A 25,890-nucleotide genomic window follows, 5' to 3' on the forward strand; every position below is an offset into this window, starting at 1 on the left:
GGTTTCATAAGTTTTTATATTGATAATTATCAATTAATACAGTGGCAGATCAGAATTCCCATAACTGTCACATCTATCCCAGGATTATGCCTTGGGCTCGCTTATTAGTTCCTAGAGTTCATTTATAAATTTTCAGGGTGCAAACATATAGATAAACTCAGCAGGTCAGGTGTTGTGAAGCGCAAAATGAAGCACATTGTTTATATATTACTCCCAATGCTGCAGAACCACAGCCAATCAAGTGTCGCCTGTATTTTCTCGCTTCAACACAAAGAAACAAAGGACAGGAAATTATCGAATTTTCACATTTTTTGGTGGAAATTATCCAAAGAATATCTACTTCTACATTAACACTTCTATTTAAGAGAACATTTCATGGCACTCTTGAAGGGCTTCAAATCTTCAGACATTGTGATAACCATCATTCTTACAAGTATAACACATACAAATATCTGTATCAACATCTAGGCTAGTCACTACAGTAATTCTAGAGCTTTCAAGCACTTTGCTGGAAATCTCAATATGAAAGAAACATTGTACACTTCAAGTAAAGCTGGGATGATTTCAGATTTGTTCAGCCTGGTAGAAAAGCAGCAGATAAACAGAAAGAAGATACTTCACAAAAAAAAAAAACAAAAACAAAAAAACAATCATAAAACAAAATCAAAGATTTGCCATATGGGTTATTTATCAAGTATTTGAGTTAAATCTGACATACTCATCCCCAAACTATCATTAAAATATTTACAACTGGTGTTAAACCTTCGTCAGTCACATTGCACTACTTTGGTACTTCAGCTTTTCTACCTTGGCTGGATAGAAATAGGAAGTGGAATTTGCAAGTAAAACACATTTAGGAATAATTTCCTTCACTTCAGGAGATCCATGTTTAAAGAGAAGAAATTAAGGTAATTAGGTAATATACATTTAATCTACACACAATGAACCATTGATTGTATCTTTCAACATCATGGATTTGTCCAGAGGAGTTTTGACAGAACATGAGATGGTAAAAGCAGAAAAGGCTAAATTTGTCATTCTAATCCAGTTATATGAAGATGACAATGAAAAATTGTGATATGACTTTAAGGTCCATGTTAGGCAAAATTCAGGCTGGTCCAAAAAAAATACTCATAGCGGATAAGGATGGAGAATCATAGAAAAGGAAATTCAGTCCAGGAATAGGATTAATCCGTGTTTGACCACTCCACTTTCACTTTGAAAAGTATATTGATCCTTCTAACACAGTTGCAACAACCCAACCTGTCTTCAGTGTTTCAGTTAACAATATAGGTCTATAAAAAAAAGACAAAAAAGTGCTTCAGTCTATTAAGTAAAAACAATAAGAGTCCTTAAAACAGTCAGATTAGGCATTAATGAAAAGCCTTCAACATGACAATTTTTTACTTGAGTCCAAAATTAAGGGGAGAGGGTTTGGGTTTAGGTTCAGAGTAAATCAGAGTTCAGAGTTAGTCTCAGTGTTCTTGAGCCCCTCACCAGCGCTAACTGGAAGTGCATTCCCTAAAACCATATGATATCACTACCATTTAAATCCCAATCTTCAATAAAAGGCTTGAAGGCAGAAAAGATTCATAGGAGCCACTTAGCAAAGCAAATCCTCATCAGCATCACCTTCTGGCCTATCAGATGTCTGAATGTCAAGTCTGACAAGGGAAAAAAACATCCTCCAAAATCCATGGCATTTATCTTTTGATAAATGTTTTCCATGGGATATAAACCAAGGATAATAGTGTGGAACACAACAGCTGGTGAATATATTTTCAGCTAAAGTGATTTCAATCATATTCTTGAAATAAACGGGGGTGGTAATTCTATTATTCTCCCAAAATGCTTTTAAGATGGAAGGTTGGACAATGAATAAGTGCTTCATGATTTTTCATGACTTTAGTGTCCCATATACCACAGTTTCACATAGAAAGGCAGGTGGATAGAAAAAAAGAAAGAGAGAGAATAGAAAAAGGGACAGATAAAAAGACAGAGATCAGATACACTCTGAATTAAGAAAAAAAAAAAAAACATAGATTTGCTAGTATGCAGTGGGAGAGAAAGAGCAAGCAGGAAAATCTTCAAGTCTTTCAAGTCTGCTCACATCCTTTTTGATTAAAACATCCATATTTCACTCTTGGGAAAATAAGAACATCCCTCTTCTGTAATAAACTACATAGACGGCAGTGCTGACATGGTAATCACAATCACAAACTGGAGCCTCTGCTGTCTTTTAAAGACTTTTCAAGAGCTCTAAAGCATGCTGACCTTCATCTGGTGTGTGTTTGGATTGTTTGATGTGTGACTGTACATGATCACCAACTCTTTCCCAAATACAAGGACTGAGAGATCAGCACACTTTTTTCACATTCAACACTGACCTAAACAAGCTACATGTGTTAGAGGCATTGAGATGTCTGTGTGTGTGCAGGGCATGTATATGTGCAAGCATGCATTGAAGGGTGTGTGTGTGTGTACAGGTCACTAAATAATCATGGGCCGCATTTCCCCCAACTCACAGTGTTTGTGGTTCTGCAGGGGCTGTGTGTGGGCTCTGAGGGGGAGAATGTGGGGGGGACTGCAAAAGGGGGGTAAAATGTGGGGTCAAGGGACAATAAGAAGGGGCAGCTGTGGGGGATGGGGGCAATCCAGAGGGCACCATTGGTCCAGGGAGTGCAAATAAGCCAGTGGGCGACTCTGCCGGAGGCTGGTTGTAAAAGAAGAAAGCACACTGATGGATGAACATCTCGATGATTGTCTGGTAGGTGCGCGTGGCTGTCAGGGCATCCATAGAGGTGAAGTCTGGCCGCATCAGTGTTGGCCAGAAACAGATGGATAGATTTTCACTGGTCATTAAGTTGACTCTGTTCCACTGACTAACCCTGAGAGAGAGAGAGAGAGAGAGAGAGAGAGAGTTTGAAGTCTCTCCCCTTTTACTTTTCTCCAACAGTTATCAGCTGCTGGTGTTTTGACACTTACTTGTTTAGATGGCTCATAACATGTTTGAATACATCAAAATTCTCCCTGGGAAATCGCCTTAACACGTCCTTCATAGTGTGTAGCCTCTGTTCTCGGTCATTAATTTCTATAGACAAAACACATTGTCGATTTATAATTTAAAAGTGTTTTTAATATACAATATGCTTCTCAAATGCATAAGAAGACTAAATGAAATCTTACTGAAAGCTTCCACCAGCTCCACCTGTGAGCAATAAGGAATCAGAGGTTCAGGCAGCTCAGAAAAGAAACTTTTCAATGCCCCAGCAATTGTGTTCACCACTAGGTCCTTCTCCACTAGGTCCAGATTGTGGTCTAAGATGTAGGAAAAACAGATGAATGGACAGAGAGAGAGAGAGAGAGAAAGAGAGAGAGAGAGAGAGAGAGAGAGAGAGAGAGAGAGAGAGAGAGAGAGAGAGAGGAAAGAAAGGAATTAAGGCAAAAACAGACCAGTAGAATGTGAAATCCATCAATACTTTAACAACACGCACTAATTAACACTAAACAGATGTTTAAACTCACAAAATGTACTTGTAAAACTAACTATAAGGCAATCCGTCACAATACTAATACTATAACCCACAACAGTTTTAGTAAGTTTTGTAGTCTTTCTGAACTTACCCTGTTCAAACTGTCTCTGCACGCTCTCTATCTCCGCCTTATTCCCACTTACCCTGTAGATACCCTCTGTGGTCAAACCTGAGAGAGACACACAGAGAGTGATTAATCCGTCTTCTTGCACAACTGGCTCTGACAGTTAAACATTAAGACATTAAAGGGATAGTTCACCCAAAAATGGTGTTCACCCAAAAATTCTCTCATCACTTACCCTCGTGCCATCTCAGATGTTTATAAAAAAATTTCTTCTGTTGAACACAAATGAAGATTAACAAAATAAAATACAATGCAAGTGAATGGTGTCCAAAACTTTGAAGGTCCAAAAAGCATATAAAGGCAGCTTAAAAGTAATCCTTAAGCCTTTTTTACTATAAATCTACACTTTCACTTCCACATTCTTCTTCTTTTGTTTATGGTGATTCGTATTCTTTGTGCATATTGTCCCCAACTGGGCAAGGAGGAATATTAATAGTAAAAAAGGTCTTGATCTGTTTCTCACCCACACATATCATAACGCTTTTGAAAATATGGATTTAACCACTAGAGTCATATGGATTACTTTTATTCTGCCTTTATATGCTTTTTGGACCTTCAAAGTTCTGGCCACCATTTACTTGCATTGCATGGACCTACAGAGCTGAGATATTCTTCTAAAAATCTTTGTTTGTGTTCAGCAGAAGAAATAAAATAATACACATCTGGGGTGGCAGGAGGGTGTAAATGATGAGAGAACTGCAATTTTTGGGTGAACTATCCCTTTAAGCACTAATCAATCCTGGTATTCTTGCCAAGGTACCATGGCTAATACTACAAACCGGTACTAGATACAGGTCTAGTATGCTGTGCTTGAGGCAATTAAAAAAATGCTTAATATCATTAGTTCACATTAAAATCACATTAATATGGTTCTACAATCTTCATTGTAAAATTAAGTACAGTAAAATGACAGCAGCAGCAAATGTACCTGTGGCCTCAATATAACGGATGCACTTGTCAATGAAAAGTGGAATAGGCCGTTCAGGGGAAACCACGTTAACCAAAGGCACCCCGAAGTAGTTACTCTCTAAAGGCTTAGAGACAGAATGTCGAGGCTTTGGTCTTGTTTTCTGCCAAACAGCAAGATAAAGACAAAAACAAATACATTATAATAATTGTTAAAACAATGAGAAGTTAAGGCAAAAATTCATTTGGAGTCATGTGATATTAAAAAAACAAAACAGTTCAATTAATTTGAAGATTAATTATTACATTATTTAAAAAGAGTGGCACAAAAGCCAAGTTAAACAAACAAATAAATAAATAAAACTCACTTTGCCTGGTCGGCGAAGACTTTTCAGTATGTTCCTCTTTTTGGGATCTTCACCTTCTTCACTGAGTATGTCTCCCTTCAGTCCTGAAACATCATCTTCTTTTGACCTTGAAAATGTGCCAATCTCATCATCGCTACCAATAGAAAAACTAGTGCGGAAAGTACTAAACTTCCCCAGTCGTTTTGAACGATCACGATAGAGTTGTGGCTTCACCCTCGCTGCTGAGAACTTGCGACGTCTCTCCAAGGAGCTGCCATCCCCTTCACTGTCTGATCCATTGCCTCCTCCATTAGAGTGCATCCTATTGGAATTGCGGATGGTAATAATTTTGCCCTGTGTGCTGTCATGTGGTACAGAGTATATGCAGTCCTCATAGCTAGGGCGTGGCTTAGAGACAGCATCCATTGGCTCGGCATAGTCTGAAGGATCGTAATCTCCTCCTAGAGGCCATGTCACATTGGAAGTAAGAGACCGCCGATGGCTGACAGCATCCACATAAGGGTTGAAATTTGGTTTTCTGAGGTCAAATGTGACACTAGGTTTGGGTCTCACTTGTGGAGGGACTTTATTGTTTAGCTTGTTCTCAAAGGTGCTAAGGTCAGAGATCACAGAGAATGTGTCAACTGAGTCCAAGTCAGGCAGTTTGAATCCACCATGAGAGGTTAGTGTGCCATCATGGTAAGGCGGGGAAGCTTCCATGTCTTCCTCAGAATCTAACAGCATTGTGACAGGGCTTGGGGAGCCACAGTGTGGTGAATATACATTCTCATTTGTGCTACTGGCTTCTGCAACATTTTCATACATATGGCTGGCCTCAACAATGGTTTTCTTTTCTAATACCTCTGTGAAAAATGATTCCAAGAGGTCCATTTTTTGTAGCCCTCCACCAACTCCACCGGGGCCACAGACAAGACTGCAATACCGTCCCTCAATTTCATGGGCCAGTTCTTCACCTTGGACTAAAAACTCACGAGCAGACTCGGAGTCTATAAGCTCAGCCTGCGTTTCCCCCACTGCGAGCAGCTGAATTGGGATAATGTCCTGAACCTCGCACAAAAAGGCACACAGGGTTTCAAAAGAAGCCTTGCGACAGGCAGAGTATACAGCAATGTAGCCATGCACCAGCCGACTTTTACGTGTGGCAAAAGAAGCATGGTATGACAGTAGGGATAGTTCAATTGTATGCTTGTGGCCACCAATTGTCTGTTCTAGCAGCACTGAAGTACCACTTGCCTGGGGAGAGGTCGGCTTGCAATGTTGAGGGAGCAGGAATGGTGCAAGAAGTTGATCAATGTCATAAGAGTCTCCACACATTAGGCACATGACAATACGCAATTCAGCCTCAGGGATTTGGTCCTGCTGTAGGTCTCGATTACATGGAGGGAGTGGCGGTGCAGGTGGGGAACAGCTACGGAATGTAGAAGTCCTCCTAATTTCAAGTAGACTTTTCAAGACCTGATTAATCTGCCTTTCATTCACATTTCGACCATAGCCAATGCCTGGATTGGCAGGTTCCAGATAGTTACATTGCAGTTTTATGGCTACCTGCTGACCCTGTGAGATTAATGCTTGGGCAGTCTCTCCACCAATGTCACCCAGTCCACCAACACCTCTTTTGGTTACTAACAAGAGTGACAGAGGAAGCTGAGTCATATGGTTGTCCCTTCTGCCAAGTGTGGACTCTCGCAACTTCTCAATACTTTCTACAATATACGACAATGACTCTTTTGAATTGTACAAACACAGGCATCCATGGGGAATGAATGTGGCTGTATGAAATGAGTTAACAGGAAGTTTAACATTGCCTTCTATGGGCCGAAGGACAAGTTCATACATTCTACCTTCAAGCACATAATGATCATCATTGGTACACAATGCCCGAATCTCATTGGCTAATTCTCTAGCAAGACCGTCTTTGCCAAGTATAACAAGATTTTTCCTATCTACCTTTCCATCAGTCACATGGGACTTTCCAAAGAATGGGTATCGTGTGGGAAAGCATGAAGCTAGTATTTGCTCAATTTTGCTGTCAACACAGTGTGGACTGTTAGGGCAAGTTTCCTTAGTAGGGTGATACACAAAATGGATGTGTTTCAACACTAAAGCATCTCTTTCAGCTTGCAATTTCTGCAGTGCCTTGAAGCGTTGTTCTTCACCTAACACTTCCTGAATTGCTCCCATCTTCTCTTTACTTGGTTTGGCATCTACCTCAAGTTCATAAAAAAGCTCAGAGTACTCCAGCAGAAGCTCCTGAAAATCCTCTTTTGCCCTGTCTATGATTGCTTTCTGGTGCCGGTTATAAATGTCCAAATATTCAGGCTCCTGAAGCCATAGGTAGAAGTCTTCATTCATGATGAAGCTGCGGGCCTCTTCCCAGGGCTTGCCAGGGGTAACAAAAGGTGAAGATGCCAATTTTGCTTTAAACTCATGCCGCATTTGAGCACGCTTGCATTCATTGCGCAGGTGTTCAAGGTGTGCATCAAAGATTATTTCAGCAGCTGTTGTGTCTAGCACATCAAAGGGGATCCGCTCATCCTCCATGTTGTCAAGATGTGGTGTCAACTCCCATGGGGCATCCTCCAGTACCACAAACCAATGATCAAAGTCTTTTTTGGACTCAATGACCTTCTGCACCCCAGACCAGCTCAAATGCTCAATTTCATCCAACTCAGACACCAAGGTACTCAAGGCGAGTGGAAGAGTGCTCAAATATCCTTTGCGACGCCTTTCAATGTGCTCCTGCTTTAGCCGGTGAATATGTTGTTGAAATAATTTCTTGGCTTTACCAGTACCTTCTAAAAATACATACTCCTTGTATTCAGGTAAGGTTTGCATTCGTCGGCTGATGTTAGGCCAAGTTTCATTGTGATTCTTCACAATGTTGTTCACCAACCACTCATAGCGGTCCTTTGCAGAGGCAATTAGTTGACTCTGATGCTTTAAGGCCTCAAAGTAAGGTATGATCTTGGGCTTACCTCTTCCCTTGTCAATGAGCTGTAGCAAGGTAAGGAAAGCTAAATCAACATTGACATTGGACCGTGCTGAAGTCTCAACAACCTGCAAGTTCTTTTTTGTAATGGCAAAAGTATGAGAATCCTTGATGTATCGCTCCACCCCTTCATCACACTTAGTGAGAACGAGCACAATAGGCTTTTTTGTCTTGCTAATATGATTGTACAAGTTGGTAACAAATTTCATTTGATCATCAAAGTTGCGGTTCATACCACGACTGACATCCATACAAAGAATAAAGCCGTCTACCTGCAACTTTCCTTCGGGCATTTGTTTCTGTTCAAAGTCCTGCTCCAGGCCTAACTGATCAGTGCAGAAGTACATGAGTTTTTCAGCAGAAGCCAGTTTGGTGGAGGCAGCTCTTTTGATGTAAGGCTGCAAGGCTGTGCTACGATGGGGTTGAAATGTCTGGTCATCAATGAATTCTGTCTGCTCAACCACATGCATCCTGCACTCTGCACCATCTTCCAAAACTCGCCCCACCTCTCCCCAGAATAGGAAATGGTCATTGTTGACAACCCGGCCACCAAAGTCACTGGTACTTAAAACAGAAGTGTGATCAAGATGAAAGTCGTCTGCACTAGGACGGACAAAGCGATTACAAAGACAGGATTTGCCAACTCCACATTGGCCTTTTTCCTTCTCAGTACCTGACAGACCAACAACAGCAAGGTTGTAGATAGGCATTCGGGATTCTTGTTTTTTAGCCATAATCATCGTATGCAGGCATTCATCTTGCCATGGGCCAAAGGTTGGCACAGTCAGGGCCGTGTGTATTGCTTTAGCTTTGATGCTTCAATCACACTTTTAGGTCAAGAAAACTGCCCATTTACGGGGGTATCGGAGATAGTTAGGCAGGGGACTTGAGTAAGGGACAAAGGCAAGAACTGGGGCGAACCTAAATGAGAAAAGGAGAGAGAGAACAAACCAATTACTGGTAAAATTATGTGCTTCATTTGCCCAAGAGGCTTACAAAACTACATCATTAAATCCCACAGATATTAAAACTATAATCTTTCATTGACACCCCTTGTCTAACAAATGAACCCCTGTAAAGAAGCTCAAAATCTACCATGAGTATAACAAAATATGTTTCTTCAGTAATAATAAATACTCAACATCCTCAAAAAACGTTTAATATAAGCACTAGTAAAACCAGTTCACTGTTTCCCCAAATGCTTTTGAAATTCAAAACGCAACATTTCGAGCAGAATTATGCATTGTTTTAGTGGAGTAACTGTATTAACATGAGCTTCAGTTCAGATTAGAGCTATCACTATCTATTATTTTGGTAATCGAGTAATCGTTTATTCTGACGATTAATCAAGTAAAAAGTTGTCGAGGTAATGTGTTCATTAGCCTAAGTTTCGATGCACTCTACAACTGAATAACAACAAAATTAATGTGCAAACAATATCTAAAGCCAACAGACAACCAAAGACGATCTATAATATAAAAAAATATATATAATTCAAGGTGACAGAGATTAGCTACTCCAGGTGTGTCCAACTTTCTTTTCTTTCTTTTTTTTTTTTTTTTAAATGTAAGATCTACTTTTCCACACAACCTACCCATTTCAGTTTAGAACTCAAATATGGAAAAACAGGTCATGGAAATAAAATATTTTAGCTCTTTTTAAAAACAATGTCTGCCCACCAATAGTTTATTGAGGATGATTTATATTAATGGTTAAAGAATTTAATGGAGATATAAAAGCAATTTTATTTTGTTGTTTTTAACTATCACTTACATGCAACACGGAATACAACATTAACAGGAATCAGTGGCATCTCAGGGTCATTATTTAGTGTGGGGCACAAACAATCACTTAATCAATTATTTGACCGATCTTTGAAACACTGACGAATAATTCCAAATTCTATCCATAATTTTAACCGCATCAGTTCTGACTTCACTCTTTTGTCCCTCACATTCCCGCTGTGCATGTGCCCTGTTTATTCCCTGGTATTAATATGCGTATTAGATGCGTATTAACTGGCACCATCATCATTTACACCTGGTATTATGCGTCTCTTTTGTGTTTGGATTTTGTGTAGAGAGCATCAGATTTCATGACTGCATATTAGGGCTGCCCCCGACCAAAGATTTTCCTAGTCAACTAGTAGATGTTAGTTTAAGCCATTAGTCGATTAGTTGGCGCACGTTTATGATATTAATTGAATTACTTAATTATATATTTTTGGGGGGGCATCAGAAAATGGTTTGAGTTCCAGGGCTGAGAAAGAATGTTATAAGTAACACTGCTAACACAGTTCTACATTACAGAAAATATTAAATCGTAACAAGAGCCTTTAAAATAGAAATTTAACAAGGGAACGCACGAAGCGAGCCGCAGCGACACCGGCAAAAGTAATGATATACATCATTATGGTGCCGCGGATGGCCGCCTTGGTGTGGAGCACTCCTATTGTTTTGTTGTTTTTGTTTGTTTGTCCTGTGTTTAGTAATCTTTTTCCAGTCAGTTTTACCAGAGACGAACTGCTGAACATTCGATAGCATATACCAGTCAATCTTTTCCCAGTTTTTTAATATTCAGATGTTTTGCTGGACATTTTGGTTGGAGGCGCGGCTGTGTTGTTCGGGAGACGCAGGCGAAGGAGACGAGCAGGCGCGCTGTTCAAGCTCCGTCGGCGCGGCTTTCGAACAGCACTGCCGAGCATTCATCTAGTGACTCTCCGCTCTCTTCCTAACAAAATGGATGAACTAATCTCCTCACCTGCACAAACAAGGACTTTTCAACCTCTGCTGCTTTGTGCTTCACAGAAACCTGGCTGAGTGAAGCCATTCCGGAAAGCGCGTTACATCTGCCGGGCTTTCAGCTGTTCAGAGCGGATCGCATCGCAGAGTTAACGGGAAAAACGAGAGGCGGTGGAACATGCTTTTACATCAATGAAAGTTGGTGTACAGATGTAACAATGTTAAAGAAGATGTGCTGTCCTAATTTGGAAGCGCTCTTTATTAACTTTAAGCCTTTCTACTCGCCGCAGGAGTTTTCCTCATTTATTCAAATGTGTGTTTAAATGCCACGCTGCAACAGCTGGCTGATCAAATCACAGACACAGAACAACAATACCCGGACTCAGTTATTATTATTCTTGGGGATTTTAACAAAGAAAACCTCACACATGAACTGCCCAAATACAAACAGCACATTACATGCCCAATCAGAGACAGAAATATACTGGATCACTGCTACCCTACATTAAAGGATGCATATTGCTCTGTCCCTAGAGCAGCTTTGGGACTCTCTGATCACTGTCTGGTTCATCTTCTTCCAAACTACAGACAGATACTAAAATCTGTGAAGCCTGTAGTAAGGACTGTAAAGAGGTGGACCAATGAAGCAGAGCTGGAACTACAAGCCTGCTTTGACTGCACTGATTGGAGGGTTTTTGAGGCTGCAGACACCAATCTGGACAAGCTAACAGATACTGTTATCATATATCAGTTTCTGTGAGGATATGTGCATCCCTACTATGACTTATTTAACAACGACAAACCATGGTTTACAGCAGAACTCAGGCAGCTTCGTCAGGCCAAAGAGGATGCTTACAGGGGTGGGGATAAAGTCTTGTACAGGCCAGGAACACACTGAATAAGGAAATCAGATTTGCTAAAATAAGATACTCTGAGAAGCTGAAAAACAAGTTTTCAGCTAACGACCCTGCATCAGTGTGGAGTGGCATGAAACAACTTATGAATTACGGGACTCCTACCCCCAACCCTGTGGTGGACCAACAACTGGCTGATGACCTGAATGTGTTCTACTGTAGATTTGAGAGGCCCAATCTCACACCCCACACCCGCTCAGACCTTCACTTCACACAAACACCAACACCTCCTGCAACCACCCTCCCGCTACTCAACCTGCACTTAAGATATGTGAAGATGATGTGTGCCATGTCTTTCGAAATCAAAGGATAAGGAAAGCACAGGGCCCAGATGGCGTTTCACCTGCATGTCTTTGATCCTGTGCTAAACAGTTGGCTCCCATTTTCACACAGATCTTCAATAGATCACTGGAGCAGTGTGAAGTCCCATGCTGCTTCAAACGCTCCACTATTATCCCATCCCAAAGAAACAAAAATCACAGGACTTAATGACTAAAGACCTGTCGCCCTTACGTCTGTGGTCATGAAGTCATTTGAGAGACAGGTGTTGGCCCACCTGAAGGACATCACTGGACCCTTTCTAGATCCCCTTCAATTTGCTTATCGAGCAAACAGGTCTGTGGATGATGCAGTCAACATGGGATTGCATCATATCCTGCAACATATGGACAGACCAGGGACATATGCAAGGATCCTTTTTGTGGACTTTAGTTCGGCTTTCAACACCATCATCCCAGCTATTCTCCGGACTAAATTACACCAACTCTCTGTTCCCACGTCTATCTGTCAGTGGATTACCAGCTTTCTCACCATTCTAAACAACACTGTGGCAGCAGTGGAGTCATTCAGGTTCCTGGGCACAACCATCTCACAGGACCTGAAGTGGGAGACCCACATTGACTCCATTGTGAAAAAGGCCCAGCAGAGGTTGTACTTCCTTTGCCAGTTGAGGAAGTTCAACCTGACACAGGTGCTGCTGATACAGTTCTACTCAGCAGTCATTGAGTCTGCCCTCTGCACTTCAATATCTGTCTGATTTGGTTCAGCTACGAAATCGGATATCAGAAGACTACAAAAGGACAGTTCGGACTGCTGAGAGGATTACTGGTTGCCCCCTGCCCTCCCTTCAAGAACTATACACTTCCAGAATGAGGAAAAAGGCTGGAAAAATCACTCTGGACCCCACTCACACTGCCCACTACCTTTTTGAACAGTTGCTTTCTGGCCGACGCTTCAGAGCTCTGAGCACCAGAACCGTCAGGCATAGGAACAGTTTTTTCCCTCAGGCTAACCATCTCACGAACAGTTAAAACTGCCCCATTGAGCAATAATTAATGTGCAATACACAGCTTAGTCTTTTTATATTATGCAACACATCCAACCTCTTCTGCCATTACGTTCTCTTGCATTGTATATAACCGATTTGTATTTAGATTTGCACTATGTATGTGTGTGTACAGTTGTGCTCAAAAGTTTGCATACCCTTGGAGAATTGGTACTGTATGTAGCTTTTTTAAAGAAAACATGAGTGAGCAGGCAAAACACATTTATTTTATTTCTTATGGGATTCATATTCAACTGTAGGTTATAACAGAATGGCACAATCATAAAACAAAACATGGCAACAATGAAAAAAATGAAATGACCCCTGTTCAAAAGTCTGCATACCCTTAGTTCTTAATACTGTGTATTGCCCCCTTTAGCATCAATGACAGTGTGCAGTCTTTTGTAATAGTTGTCTATGAGGCCCCAAATTCTTGAAGGTGTTATAGCTGCCCATTCGTCTTGGCAAAATGCCTCCAGGTCATGCAAATTGTCTTTCGGTCGTCTTGCATGAACCGCATGTTTGAGATCCCCCCAGAGTGGCTTGATGATATTAAGGTCAGGAGACTGTGATGGCCACTCCAGGACCTTCACCTTTTTCTGCTCTAACCACTGGAGGGTCAACTTGGCCTTGTGCTTAGGGTCATCGTTGTGCTGGAAAGTCCAAGAGCGTCCCATGTGCAGCTTTCATGCAGAAGAATCCAAATTGTCTGCCAGTATTTTCTGATAACATGCTGCATTCATCTTGCCATCAATTTTCATAAGATTCCCCGTGCCTTTAGAGCTCACACACCCCCAAAACTTCAGTGAGCCACCACCATGCTTCACAGTGGGGATGGTATTCTTTTCACTATAGGCCTTGTTGACCCCTCTCCAAATATAGCGATTATGGATATGACCATAAAGCTCTATTTTGGTCTCGTCACTCCAAATTACAGTGTGCCAGAAGCTGTGAGGCGTGTCAAGGTGTTGTCGGGCATATTGTAACCAGGCTTTTTTGTGGCATTGGCACAGTAAAGGCTTCTTTCTGGCAACTTGAACATAAAGCTCCATTTTGTTCAAGTATCGTCGTATTGTGCTCCTTGAAACAACCACACCATCTTTTTCCAGAGCAGCCTGTATTTCTCCTGAGGTTACCTGTGGGTTTTTCTTTGTATCCCGAACAATTCTTCTGGCAGTTTTGGCTGAAATCTTTCTTGATCTACCTAACCTTGGCTTGGTATCAAGAGATCCCCAAATTTTCCACTTCTTAATAAGTGATTGAACAGTACTGACTGGCATTTTCAAGGCTTTGGATATCTTTTTATATTCTTTTCCATCTTTATAAAGTTCCATTACCTTGTTACGCAGGTCTTTTGACAGTTCTTTTCTGCTCCCCATGGCTCAGTATCTAGCCTGCTCAGTGCATCCACGTGAGAGCTAACAAACTCATTGACTATTTATACACAGGCACTAATTGCAATTTAAAAAGCCACAGGTGTGGGAAATTAACCTTTAATTGCCATTTAAACCTGTGTGTGTCACCTTGTGTGTCTGTAACAAGGCCAAGCATTCAAGGGTATGTAAACTTTTGATCAGGGCCATTTGGGTGACTTCTGTTATCATTATGATTTAAAAAGGAGCCAAAAACTATATAAACTACTATTATAGTTTATAAAAACTAAATAACTAAAGGCTTCATATGATCACTATCCTTATATAAAAGACAGTTTTTTTTTGCATGATCAGTCATATTTTCAAAATCAATGCCAAAATTTCACAATTTCTGCCACTTTTTGAGCACAACTGTATGTATATGCGTGTATGTATATGCGTGTATGTATATATATATATATATGTGTACATGTATGTGTATGTATGTATGTGTGTGTGTGTGTGTGTGTATACACACACACACACACACACACTCTACCGGTCAAATGTTTTGAAACACTTGACTGAAATGTTTCTCATGATCTTAAAAATCTTTTGATCTGAAGGTGTATGCTTAAATGTTTGAAATTAGTTTTGTAGACAAAAATATAATTGTGCCACCATATTAATTTATTTAATTATAAAACTAAAATGTAATAAAAAAAAAATGTTTTTGAAATTGATGACTTGGACCAAATAATAAATAAAAGCAGCCAATAAGTGCCCAACATAGATGGGAACTCCTTCAATACTGTTTAAAAAGCATCCCAGGGTGATACCCTCAAGAAGTTGGTTGAGAAAATGTCAAGAGTACATTTCTGCAAATTCTAGGCAAAGGGTGACTACTTTGAAGATGCTAAAATATAACACAGTTTTGATTTATTTTGGATTTTGTTTAGTCACAACATAATTCCCATAGTTCCATTTATGTTATTCCATAGTTTTGACATTACTATTATTCTAAAATGTGAAGAAAAGAATTACAATAAAGAATGAATGTGTTTCAAAACTTTTGACCGGTAGTGTATATTGTCTATTGTGTATTCTATACATACTTTATTTTCTTTTCAATGTTTATTTATTTTAATTTTTTTTATTCAATTTTTTATTATTTTTTAAAGGTCTTGTTGCTGTTTTGTATTGTTGTGTACTGGAAGCTCCTGTCACCAAGACAAATTCCTTGTATGTGTAAGCATACTTGGCAATAAAGCTCATTCTGATCCTGATTATGAATGTGTCGGAGAAACCAGCAAGGAGACTGTCTGAACATTTTGTTAATTTATAGAGAGAAATGCACACTAGGGTTGTGCCGACAGACGATGATCACGGGGATCGACGATGGTCAGAGTGATCACCGACAGCTGATGCCTTTGACGATGTGAAGATGATATTTGGCTCGTTTTCCCATGTATTCAATTATTATTATTATTAGGCTATTATTATTATCAAATTAATATTACAAATAATTTGCCTGTAGACACACAGACACGCGCTTGAAGAAACACACTTTATTATATTTTTAAGAACAGATAACAGAAAAGCCGTCTGTGCATGCATGACACGCTGTTTGTACGGAGGCGTGCAGTCTCATGGAACGAGCATGTAAAAGGTTCTCACTCTTTCTTTGTTTCAGTCTTCTGAACATTCTGATCAAATTTCACAAACGTGACCCCTAATTTTGATTGTTAGGTTCCTACTTTGTGAATTGTTTTGTTAAAAATGTGTACGAAATTTCAAACAGTGACAACAGCTTGTACCATTATAAAAAATTTTTATTTCATGACATATAAACTGATAGAATGTGAAATTTGTAAATTTTTAAATGCTAAAATGTGATTAAAATCATAAAGCAAAATCTAAAAAAAAAAAATTACATTATATTATATTGCATGAATATATATGAAGAGGCCCCCTCTCTCAGTTTGCTTAATATATTTTTTAGTTACATTATGCTTACAAGTCGTCAAAAGTCTTTTATTTTAGTGGAGTAACTATGTTAACAGAGCTTCACAGATGTGCTTCTTTTGTTACACTTTATGCTCACACCAGGGACTATGAAGTTCTGTAAACTTGTGCATGTGATTGTGTGTATGTGCTTTAACCCAAGTAAAAGTTTAAAAACTTTGTTTTAGCACAGCGGTTGATTGACAGGTAGAAGTTTCACACAAGAACTCGTTGGTTTCACCAGACTCAATCAAGGGGAGTCAAAATATCTGTCATTAAAGCTATTTAATGTCATGTATGTGCCATTATAATGAATGCTACATCCCTCAATGCCCTAGTACTTATAAAATAAAAACAAGTATGACTGATAAAAAAATAGATCATGACAGAAATTTTACAGAGTGATGAAAATACTTTTTTCTAGCGCAACGTCTAAACAAGATGCCACACAATCATCCCTAATGATTTAATCTCAGCACAAAACACCACTAAGACGTGCACATCAATGTCAAAAAGCTCAAGTGACCGTGAAAGTAAACCATAAATAGGCAGATCATCAAAGGGTGTGCATATTATCTCACTAACTCGAATGAACAGCATAACAAAACTAATCAAAACCACAGACTCTATTTTGCAGTCATTGCAATCTAATACAAACCAATGCACCAACACCTCAATGCAATATCATACAATTCATTGAAATGAAGAACGGTGCACTTTAACTAATCCAACCAGCAGCATAATAGAAAAAAAAAATATGCTTTTAAACTTTACCAATGAAGTTCACTACACAGGTCTATTCTGTGCCTGGTAACTTCCGAGGCTCATATCAAAAGCTTGACATAAATATGATCAAAGCTTTTGATTGGCTCTGGGGCAAAGGCAAAATAGCCGCTCAGGCTATCGTTGAATGCTCGTAGCACATGCGCATGATGTTCTCCAGATCTCCGTTGATTAATATTGAGGATGAAGGGCTAGCCCCATGCATAGCAAATGAGAATGATTAAATGGCTTTTACAAAACATACCTTAATAATAAGTACGCACTTGACGACCTCCGGCCCTTTATGAATGAGCACGGTGTTGTCGTATTCGGGGGGTCCGATAACGGTGCCGTGTCCCTCGCAGCATCGGACATGGGAGATGGGTCCATGGAGGATGTTGCAGCCCCTCCCCCCAGCAAGGGTGAGGAGCACGCATTGGCCATTGATACGCGTTACTCCGCGTCATTGCACAGGCGGTCGAGGAGCTCGGCCTTGAGTGGTCGCCTCTTGTTGAGCCGGAAAATTCTCATCTGAATGAACCTGCACACCGTCCGCTGTCAAAAGATTGTGGTTCGGAAAGCAGTGTTGTTCTTCCTTGAGGTTCACATGCAGCTTACCGTGACCTGGCACGCCCAGATCGGAGGGGCTGCCATCTTCAGGCATATTTTAGTGTCTTTTTAGTCCCCTGGATGTATAGCGTTTATAGGAATCTAGAGCTCATGCCTTTTCTATTATGTTTCGACTCGCCCTTCCCCGCTATTCTTGCTGGGAACAAGTCCGTTTTTATTGCAATGCTTCCTTGCATTGATTGAATAGCGTGCGTACCTCGTAGCGGCTGCTCGACACGCGCTGAAGGCTGAAAAAGCTCTTTCTTCCTCTCAAACCAAACTCACTCGCTGTGATAACCGCGGGTGATTGGTGTCTTTTGTTAGCTCGCTCGAGCCTTTACACTATTAGTGCTGTGCACGGATGCATGATGCGCTCTGAGTGAGAAGCTTTCGTCTGATAAGCAGCAGCAGCTATCTGTGCCTGTTATCCACGCCCACTCGCACGTTTCGCGATCGCATGGCGTGCTTCCGTGCATTTCTGAGAAAAATCAACCAACACTCCACACAAAATGCTCCCATTTTATAAACGACAGCTCAAAATAATCGAACACAGGTATTCGATCCAATTCGCACGCAGACTACCTCACTTCAACAGTGTTTTATCCTCGACGGTTCCATCATGGGACGTGCCTGTATTATGTGCAGAAATTCACAATCTTCTCACAAAAGATGCAACAGAGATTGTTCTGAGCTGCCACGCCTGCAAATGGTTTTACAGCTGTTACCTTTTCTTTCCAAAGAAATGTGGCAGGCTTCGGACAAGTTTAGATCTGAGACACTTGTACCGCGCGCTTGCAAAATGCCCATTCAAAATGTTAACTCAGAAACAGATCTTATTGCACATCCACCCACAGGACTGGTTTGCGTCAACAGATCTAAAGGACGCGTACTTTCATATCCGAATTGTACCGCATCACAGGCTGTTCTTGAGATTCGCATTCGAGGGAACAACATATCAATTCATAGTCCTCCCCTTCGGATTGTCTCTGGCCCCGTGCACATTCACGAAATGTGTCGATGCGGTGCTCACCCCTTTGAAGATGTACAGTGTGCGCATTCTGAATTACTTTGATGATTCGCTATTACTGGCCCGCTCAGAGGCTCTGCTATACGAGCACAGGGACTTGATACTTCACCATTTGAACAGCCTAGGTATCTCAATAGATTTGATGGTTGGGCAAAAAGCACACTTTCTCCCAGCCAACAAATCTCCTTTTTGGGGATTCAACTTGCACACCTCACGAGCGAACGCGTTTGGACCATTCATCAGTGTCTCTCAGTTCAAACTAGGGAAAGCATTTCCACTGAATTCTTTTCAGAAAATGCTGGGTTTTATGCCATCGTCATACCATTAGGTCTTTTACACGAGACCTCTCCAGTGCTGGCTCAAACACCACGTACCGCGTCACGACTGGCACCGGGGGCGCGTGTGCGTCACCGTGACTTGCCACTGTCTAACTGCTCTAGCACCATGGACAGCTCCAAACCTATAACAGCAGGGTATTATGCTGCATCTGGTTTTCAGAAGAAAAGTGGTGACCACGGATGCGTCCAACATGGGTTGGGGCACGCTGTGCGATGGACGCCCTGCTTTCAGCCTCATGTGGAGTGTGAAACATCTCCTCTCCCTGTGCGTGACCTATGTTCCGAGCCATCTGAACTGCAGAGCGGACATGCTGTCGCGCCAGGGATCGATGGCGGGGGAATGGAGACTTCATCCCCAGACAGTTCTGAGGATTTGGGAAATGTTCGGCAAAGCGGAAGTCAACCTATTCGCCTCCGAGGACACAGCCCACTGCCCTCTTTGGTACTCCATGTCCCAAGCCCCACTGGGGGGTGGATGCCTTGGCCCACAAGTGGCCGACAAAACACAAATATGCGTTTCCCCCGGTATGGTTTATGTAGCGACCATCTTGGCATTTCACGCCTCAGAGTCTGGCTCCTCTATAGGCAGACATGATCTGATCATAACGTTTCTTGAGGCGCTTGAAACCCCCTCACCCCTGCTTTGGTTCCAAAATGGGACTTAAATCTGGTGGTGAGAGTGCTCATGAGCCCCTCGTTTGAACCATTGGAATCTGCTGAGTTGCTCTCTCTAAAGACTGCACTGCTGTTGGCTCTGGCCTCAATCAAACAGGTTGGTGATATACAGGCACTTTCGATTGACAGTTCATGTCTGGAATTCGGTCCGGGGCTATCGAAAGCCACCATCAAACCCAAAAAACGCTAAGTGCCTAAGGTGCTTTCCACACCCTTCAGGGCTCAGATAGTGCACCTACAAGCTTTCTCTACTCCACCGTCTAATTCAGATGAGAAGCAGTTAGTGCTTTTATTATGCCCCGTATGGGCATTGCACACATATGTGGAGCGCGCTTGCCAGTTTAGACTGTCAGATCAGCTCTTCGTTTTTTATGGAGGATGCACAAAAGGCATATCTGTTTCCAAACAAAGGCTCTCTCACTGGATCGCCCTCGCTTATGAATCACAGGGCGTGAGATGCCCTAATGGCATTAAAGCACATTCAACTAGATGCATGGCCACCTCATGGGCATGGACAAACGGTGTATGCCTACAGGATATATGCTTTGCAGCAGGATGGTCTTCGCAAAACATATTTGCGAGGTTTTATAACCTAGATGTGGCATCCATCGCTTCACGAGTTCTCTCTGTCTAGAGAGCTAACTATTCCAACACCTACCGAACTCCTTATTACGGGCGGGCTACCTGTTATAATTTTAATACAGCCGCCTGTGTAGGCTACTATACAATTTACCAATAGAAGTCACAAACACTTCAAGTAAAATAAAACCTCCCTCCCTACCTATGGTAATGAAGGGGTTAAATTATTCTGTGTGTATTATATACTCATATAGATCCTCAGATTAAGATGAACTTCCCGTCTGGTTTTCACCATGTGGGGTTATTCATTTTCATACACACTTGAAGACATATTATAATATGAGGGGCCCGTGACCTTATATACATATTCTTCTAAGTGTTTATGTCCTGGTGCATCTTAGGGTATGACGTTATGTAGTGCGGCGTGGTGAGACTCCGTTCCCTAAAGCATTTCACTGCAATGTCGAGTGAACTGAATCCATAGGGAATGTCTCCGGTTACACATGTAACCTCGGTTCCCTGAGATGAAGAGAATAGATGTTGAACGATATATTGGTTTTGCCTATTAATCGGCACGATAACAGATTTCTGGAACTATCTGTTATTGGCAAAAATCCACAATGATAGTTTTTCCCCATTGCGTCTGATGTCGTTATACAGTATGAAAGCGGCCTCTAGAGGCGAAATAAAAACTATCACTTCACTGATGTCTTGTGGTGTTTGTTTTGACACGTGAGACTACACTCTGCATGGAGCAGAACACTTCAGATACGGATTTAAAACATCAACAACTAAAAGGTATGTATACAGTATACTACAGTACATGTTGTCATATCATTATAAAGTAATTAATTTGTTGACTAGATGCTGCATTAGTAGAGAACAGCAGTATGTTTGCCAACAAGGCTGATGACACTAAAGCTAACCTCAAGCGGTTAGAACAATGTGACAAAAATAGTCCTACCCAAATGTTTAAATGTCACGATTGTTACCATTTATTACCATCTATTTGCATTAGTTTATATCCAGCTGGTCATGTTTATGCATAAAGCTAGTGACGTGATAAAGCAAATTAATATCTTCATGCAGCCAAGAGAAACATATAAACAAATCAGAAATGCATCTGATTTCAATAAAAAAATTATCCTCACTGTAATACAATGACTTCAGATCGATCACATTCTTGCACTAAAAAAGGCTAGACACATCGCAATAAATACAGTTTAACAGAAAGCAGGTGTCTCAATATGCTTTTAATGTTCTTTTTAATTAGACACATCATCTAAAAAACAGCACTCCTGCACGAGACACTGAATAAACAAAAACAGGGAAACAAAGACGTTTGTCTAGCGCGCATTTACACAGAAAAAAAAATGGATGGTTGAAAAGCATTCGGTGTAAGCAGCCCTTACAGTTGGTGGAGGTCTTTGGCCATTGCGTCTTGCTCTCTTATAAGCGTTTCTCAGATTAAGCAATGAGTTGTTTAAATTCTTTGTCAAGAAAGATGTTCAACTTGGAAATATGTGTATCGAGATCCTCGTGTTTGGTTCTAGTCTGGCATGGGCTCATAGTCTGAGTCACCTCACCACCGAATTCACGTGAATACCACTGCTATCTGTGAATATTGCTACTCTACATACAACTGCACTGAATAAAAACAATGTGGTATTTATTTCACTGTATTTATATGAAGCTTGAGTCTGGAGTACTAGGAATCAGTGCAAGTGCAACACCATGTGAACTGTTTATTGAAGCGTTTCCCCCCCTCATTTGACTTTTGACTTAACATTTGAGAATATGGACCGACTAAAACTTTATTTATGTATTTTATGCACATTAGTTGAAAATGAAATGCTCTTTTTTTTAACAGCCAGGATAGGAATGTTCTATGCAATAATACAATGGTGCTGAATGGTTTGTGTATTTATTGTGCCCTCTTGTAGACTAAAGAAACTAATTTAATTAACTTAACTAATTTAACGTCAATTTAAAAATCAGCTGACTTTAAAATTTGAATATTAGTTCATATATATTAATATTTATATATTTATTTCATTTTAAAAAGTACATACATTTTCATGGTTCAGTCAGTAAGGTTAATTTTTGTAAAAAAGTTCAGCACTATTTTTCTTGAGTGCTATTTTTTCATTCAGTATCAATTTTAAAAACTATCGGTTGATTAATCGGTTAACGGCAGGTACTGTCCAACTTAGTTATCGGTATCGGTAAAATCCACTATCGGTCAACCTCTAGAAGGGAATAAGACATTGCAAAACTTGGCCACACTACGACTTCAGAGTTTCGAGGTACGAGCGATGCATTCTTGTCCTTCAGTCAGAAAATTCTGAAGAAATGGTGATTGAGGGCCCGCTTATAGGGCAAATGCGTGCCTAAAAGGGCGGGGCTCAAACACCATTGCCAATCATAAGATTGGCATTATGATACAAGGGCTTCAACGAGGTCGTGGAAAAGGAATTCCTCAAAGCGTTTCACTACAATGTCTCATTCCCTTCATCTCAGGGAACAGAGGTTACATGTGTAACCGGAGAAGTTTTTCAGATCGACTGCATTGTTTTTCACATCTAAAGTGACTCACACATCTGACACCTCTTGTCGTTATGTGTTTGGACCCTCGTCCGTGGATCGCATTACTTCTGCCTTATTTAAGATTTGTTGATTCGCCAATTTTGCACTCAAGGATTTTTTTTAATCGAGTAATCAAATTAAATTGAGTAATTGTGACAGCCCTACTTCAGATGTGTGTGCTTGTCATCCGAGTAACTGCATGCTGATATCAGACACACTGAAGAAGATCCGTGAAGTTCTTGTGATTGTATATGTATCTGCTTTTAACATTTTTCAGATCAGATGGTTATTTCCTTTCAGCGCTGCTCATAACCAGAAAATGTTAAACTCTTTAACACAGCAGTTTATTGACAGGGGAGGGGCTTCTGTCCGGGATGCATTCAGGACGGATTAGCGCTTAGCTACACCTCAAATGCGATGTAGTCATATGCGTTTTTGACTACCTTATGTGATTTTTGCGATCCGATTGCAAAACGTTTCAGATCCCATTTACACCTGTATTTAGCGCTGAGCACCTGTGATCAGATCACATGAGAAACATCTTAATACCAGGTGTAAACGGTGTCATTCAGGCATCTTGTCTCATATGCAGTTGTGAGAAGCAGTATTAATTGCAAGTGCATTGTTATTTAGGGAACATAGGAAAGGAAAGTGTTGAGTCGAAAGTCTAAGAGAGATTTTTACATTTTCTCACAGATGCTACATAGTAAAGAATGATTTCAGAAATCATTCAGGATTTATTAAATAATATAAAACAAGAGTGGTTTAGCAACAGAACATTATTGTAACGTTGGGTTCTTGGAGTGGAAGAGGAAGAGAAGAGATGCAGGAGTAAATAACTTTAATAACAATCGCTGGAAAGGCGAAAAGGCACTTGTGATTTTATTTTCCCCCAAAACACTAAACAGCAACAAAAACCACCAAAGTACTTTCCTTAACACCTGTTTGTCACTATACACTGCAAAATATTCTTGATCCAAGAGATTATTGCATTGTGTAAAGTTTGATTGAGGTATTTGATTTAATAGTTATATTTTTAAATGTTGCAAATTTATGCACATAGCTAATGAGAATCTCATAATTTACCACATTTATTTTATACAAAATACTTATTTATCATGTTCAGTTTTGTTTAAGGTCATTAAATCAAATGCTTTTTAATAACTGTCCAATATGGGAAAGGGTAGTATTTGGGGTAAATTTGGGGAGTATTTTTGCCGCCCTGTTTCAGGGGCTTAAGGCCCCCCATAAAAAAATATTATTTTTCTTAAGTGTGGTGAACAGATTTGTAATGAAAAATATTCAAAGTGGGCTCATATTGACTGATACAATCACAATGGAGATTCATTTGTTTATAGAATACTTGAGATGTTATGAAATGCCAAATGTGATTGAAATTGGTTATTTTGAATAAGCATTATCTTAATTTGTTACTCTAAAAAGCATCTGGCTGTCTCAAGGTTTGCCTGTTGACACATTTTCCCCTAGAACTATTGTTACCTGGGGGCCTTTTACCTCAAGTAGCACCACATTTTTTATGATTTTTAATCAAAACAACCTTCCGTTGTAATTTATTTTTACATAAATGGTTGCTCCATCCATATTCTATAAAAAGAAATGTATTTTCCAATCTTGATATACTTTGTTACCAGAAAAAAAGCACATTTTCCTTAAGGTATGCCTTTGGCCCCGTTCTACAATACTACAAGACATAAAATGACTGTATGCATATTAAGGAAAAAACGTACACTCTTCACGCAAATCTCTCAAAAAAAATTAAAAAAATAAAATAAAATAAAAAAAAAAATTATAACAAGTATTTCCTCCCAAAAAGCATAGGACGTAATGTTGATGTCATGGTTCAGAACTGCCTTCCAATGAGCGTTCAGCTGTCTGTGGATGTGCTACTGAAATTACAGTCAACTGACTGTGGCACTTTTGTTTACTTTATAAATCAAGCAGACCGTTATAATAAAAGGGGTTTGCGACTAAGCTACATAACAACTCGCTAATATACTGTATGATGCAAATACATTCTCTGCCATTCTGCCCAGCATTGCACAGCAATTAAAAAAGGTGCATACCACGTGAGAAAATAGTCTGCCGATTTAGTACGTTGAGAAATTATACGAGTGCGTGCATTATGAAACATATGTCTAGATCTTAGTACCCCTGTGCATGAAAATCGGCTAGATACAGTAAATCCGTTTTCAGAGCAACCAAGCAAGGCGCTCCCTGCACAATAGACAGCACTCACTTTAATACAATTTCCCTTCTGTACTCCACCACTCCTCATGGAGACCCGACTTGTAGGTTTCCCAAAAGACAAAAAAATGTCACGTCGTAGGGAACACGGTTTCATATGCTAGCTAATATCGAAACATCGGGGGAATACATACCAATGCCTTTCTCTGTCCTCTCCTTCTCTTCTGAAAGCCTCTTTCCTCGTCCAGGCCAGCGGGAGGAGGCTTACAACCAGCTTAGCCAATGTTGTTAGAAACCAGAAAGAAAGAAAAGACCAAATGGCCGAGGACATTAAAGTCCTTGCGGGCTCTTTGATTGTTTCAGTGGCGTGACAGACTTGCAGTTTCCAAGAGATATTTGGTCAGCGACCAGTATATCTTTCGCATTGAAACGGCTCTCAAAATCCACAGAAGGCTTAACATATCCAAACAAAGAAATGTCCTTTCATGGAGGCCAGTAGTTTCCGCAGAGAAAATGGCTTGTTTTAATATCTTCCTCCGGCCTAAACACGTTGGTTTTAGTCAATTATAATGCCCTTTGTTGTGGCCATAAAATGCTGATTTCACCGCCGTACGCTGACGGCACGTAGCAAAGCCTTTACCGCGAGACACAACAGCTAGTTTCGTAGTCAAATCACAAGCAATCTGGGCCAAGTTTATCACTAAACGTTAAGATATATACACTGTGTGTAAGGGTGAAAGTGGTTTTCCAAGCCTCCCAATAATGGCGGTCCCTCCGCCCGAGCCCTACTCTCTTCAACTGCCTTCTTTCGCTCTCCTTTTTTGAGGATAAAAGAGTGTAACGGAGATATCCGA

The 25,890-nt window shown here is 40.4% G+C and overlaps 1 protein-coding gene across 1 annotated transcript; it reads right to left on the reverse strand.

Annotated features, from left to right (window-relative positions):
* On the reverse strand, window positions 1–25,890 carry LOC127427807 (rho GTPase-activating protein 35-like). The gene is made up of 7 exons (XM_051675610.1): window positions 25,231–25,890; window positions 4,932–8,841; window positions 4,586–4,727; window positions 3,625–3,702; window positions 3,187–3,318; window positions 2,986–3,091; window positions 1–2,888 (listed from the first exon to the last, which is right to left on the reverse strand). Exons 2-7 carry the CDS (start codon window positions 8,658–8,660, stop codon window positions 2,522–2,524), a joined length of 4,554 nt encoding a protein of 1,517 aa, XP_051531570.1. The 5' UTR covers window positions 8,661–8,841; window positions 25,231–25,890; the 3' UTR covers window positions 1–2,521.

The sequence above is a fragment of the Myxocyprinus asiaticus genome, chromosome 3, assembly GCF_019703515.2.
Source record: "Myxocyprinus asiaticus isolate MX2 ecotype Aquarium Trade chromosome 3, UBuf_Myxa_2, whole genome shotgun sequence".
Classification (NCBI taxonomy): domain Eukaryota; kingdom Metazoa; phylum Chordata; class Actinopteri; order Cypriniformes; family Catostomidae; genus Myxocyprinus; species Myxocyprinus asiaticus.

Bases quoted from the DNA above. Each gene is read 5' to 3' on its own strand.
- LOC127427807 (XM_051675610.1), bottom strand. From the start codon at position 8,660: ATGATTATGGCTAAAAAACAAGAATCCCGAATGCCTATCTACAACCTT. The intron at 3,092-3,186 runs GTAAGATTTCAT...TTTTGTCTATAG, and splicing joins GGAGCTGGTGGAAGCTTTCA to AAATTAATGACCGAGAACAG. The intron at 2,889-2,985 runs GTAAGTGTCAAA...TCTCTCTCTCAG, and splicing joins GTTATGAGCCATCTAAACAA to GGTTAGTCAGTGGAACAGAG.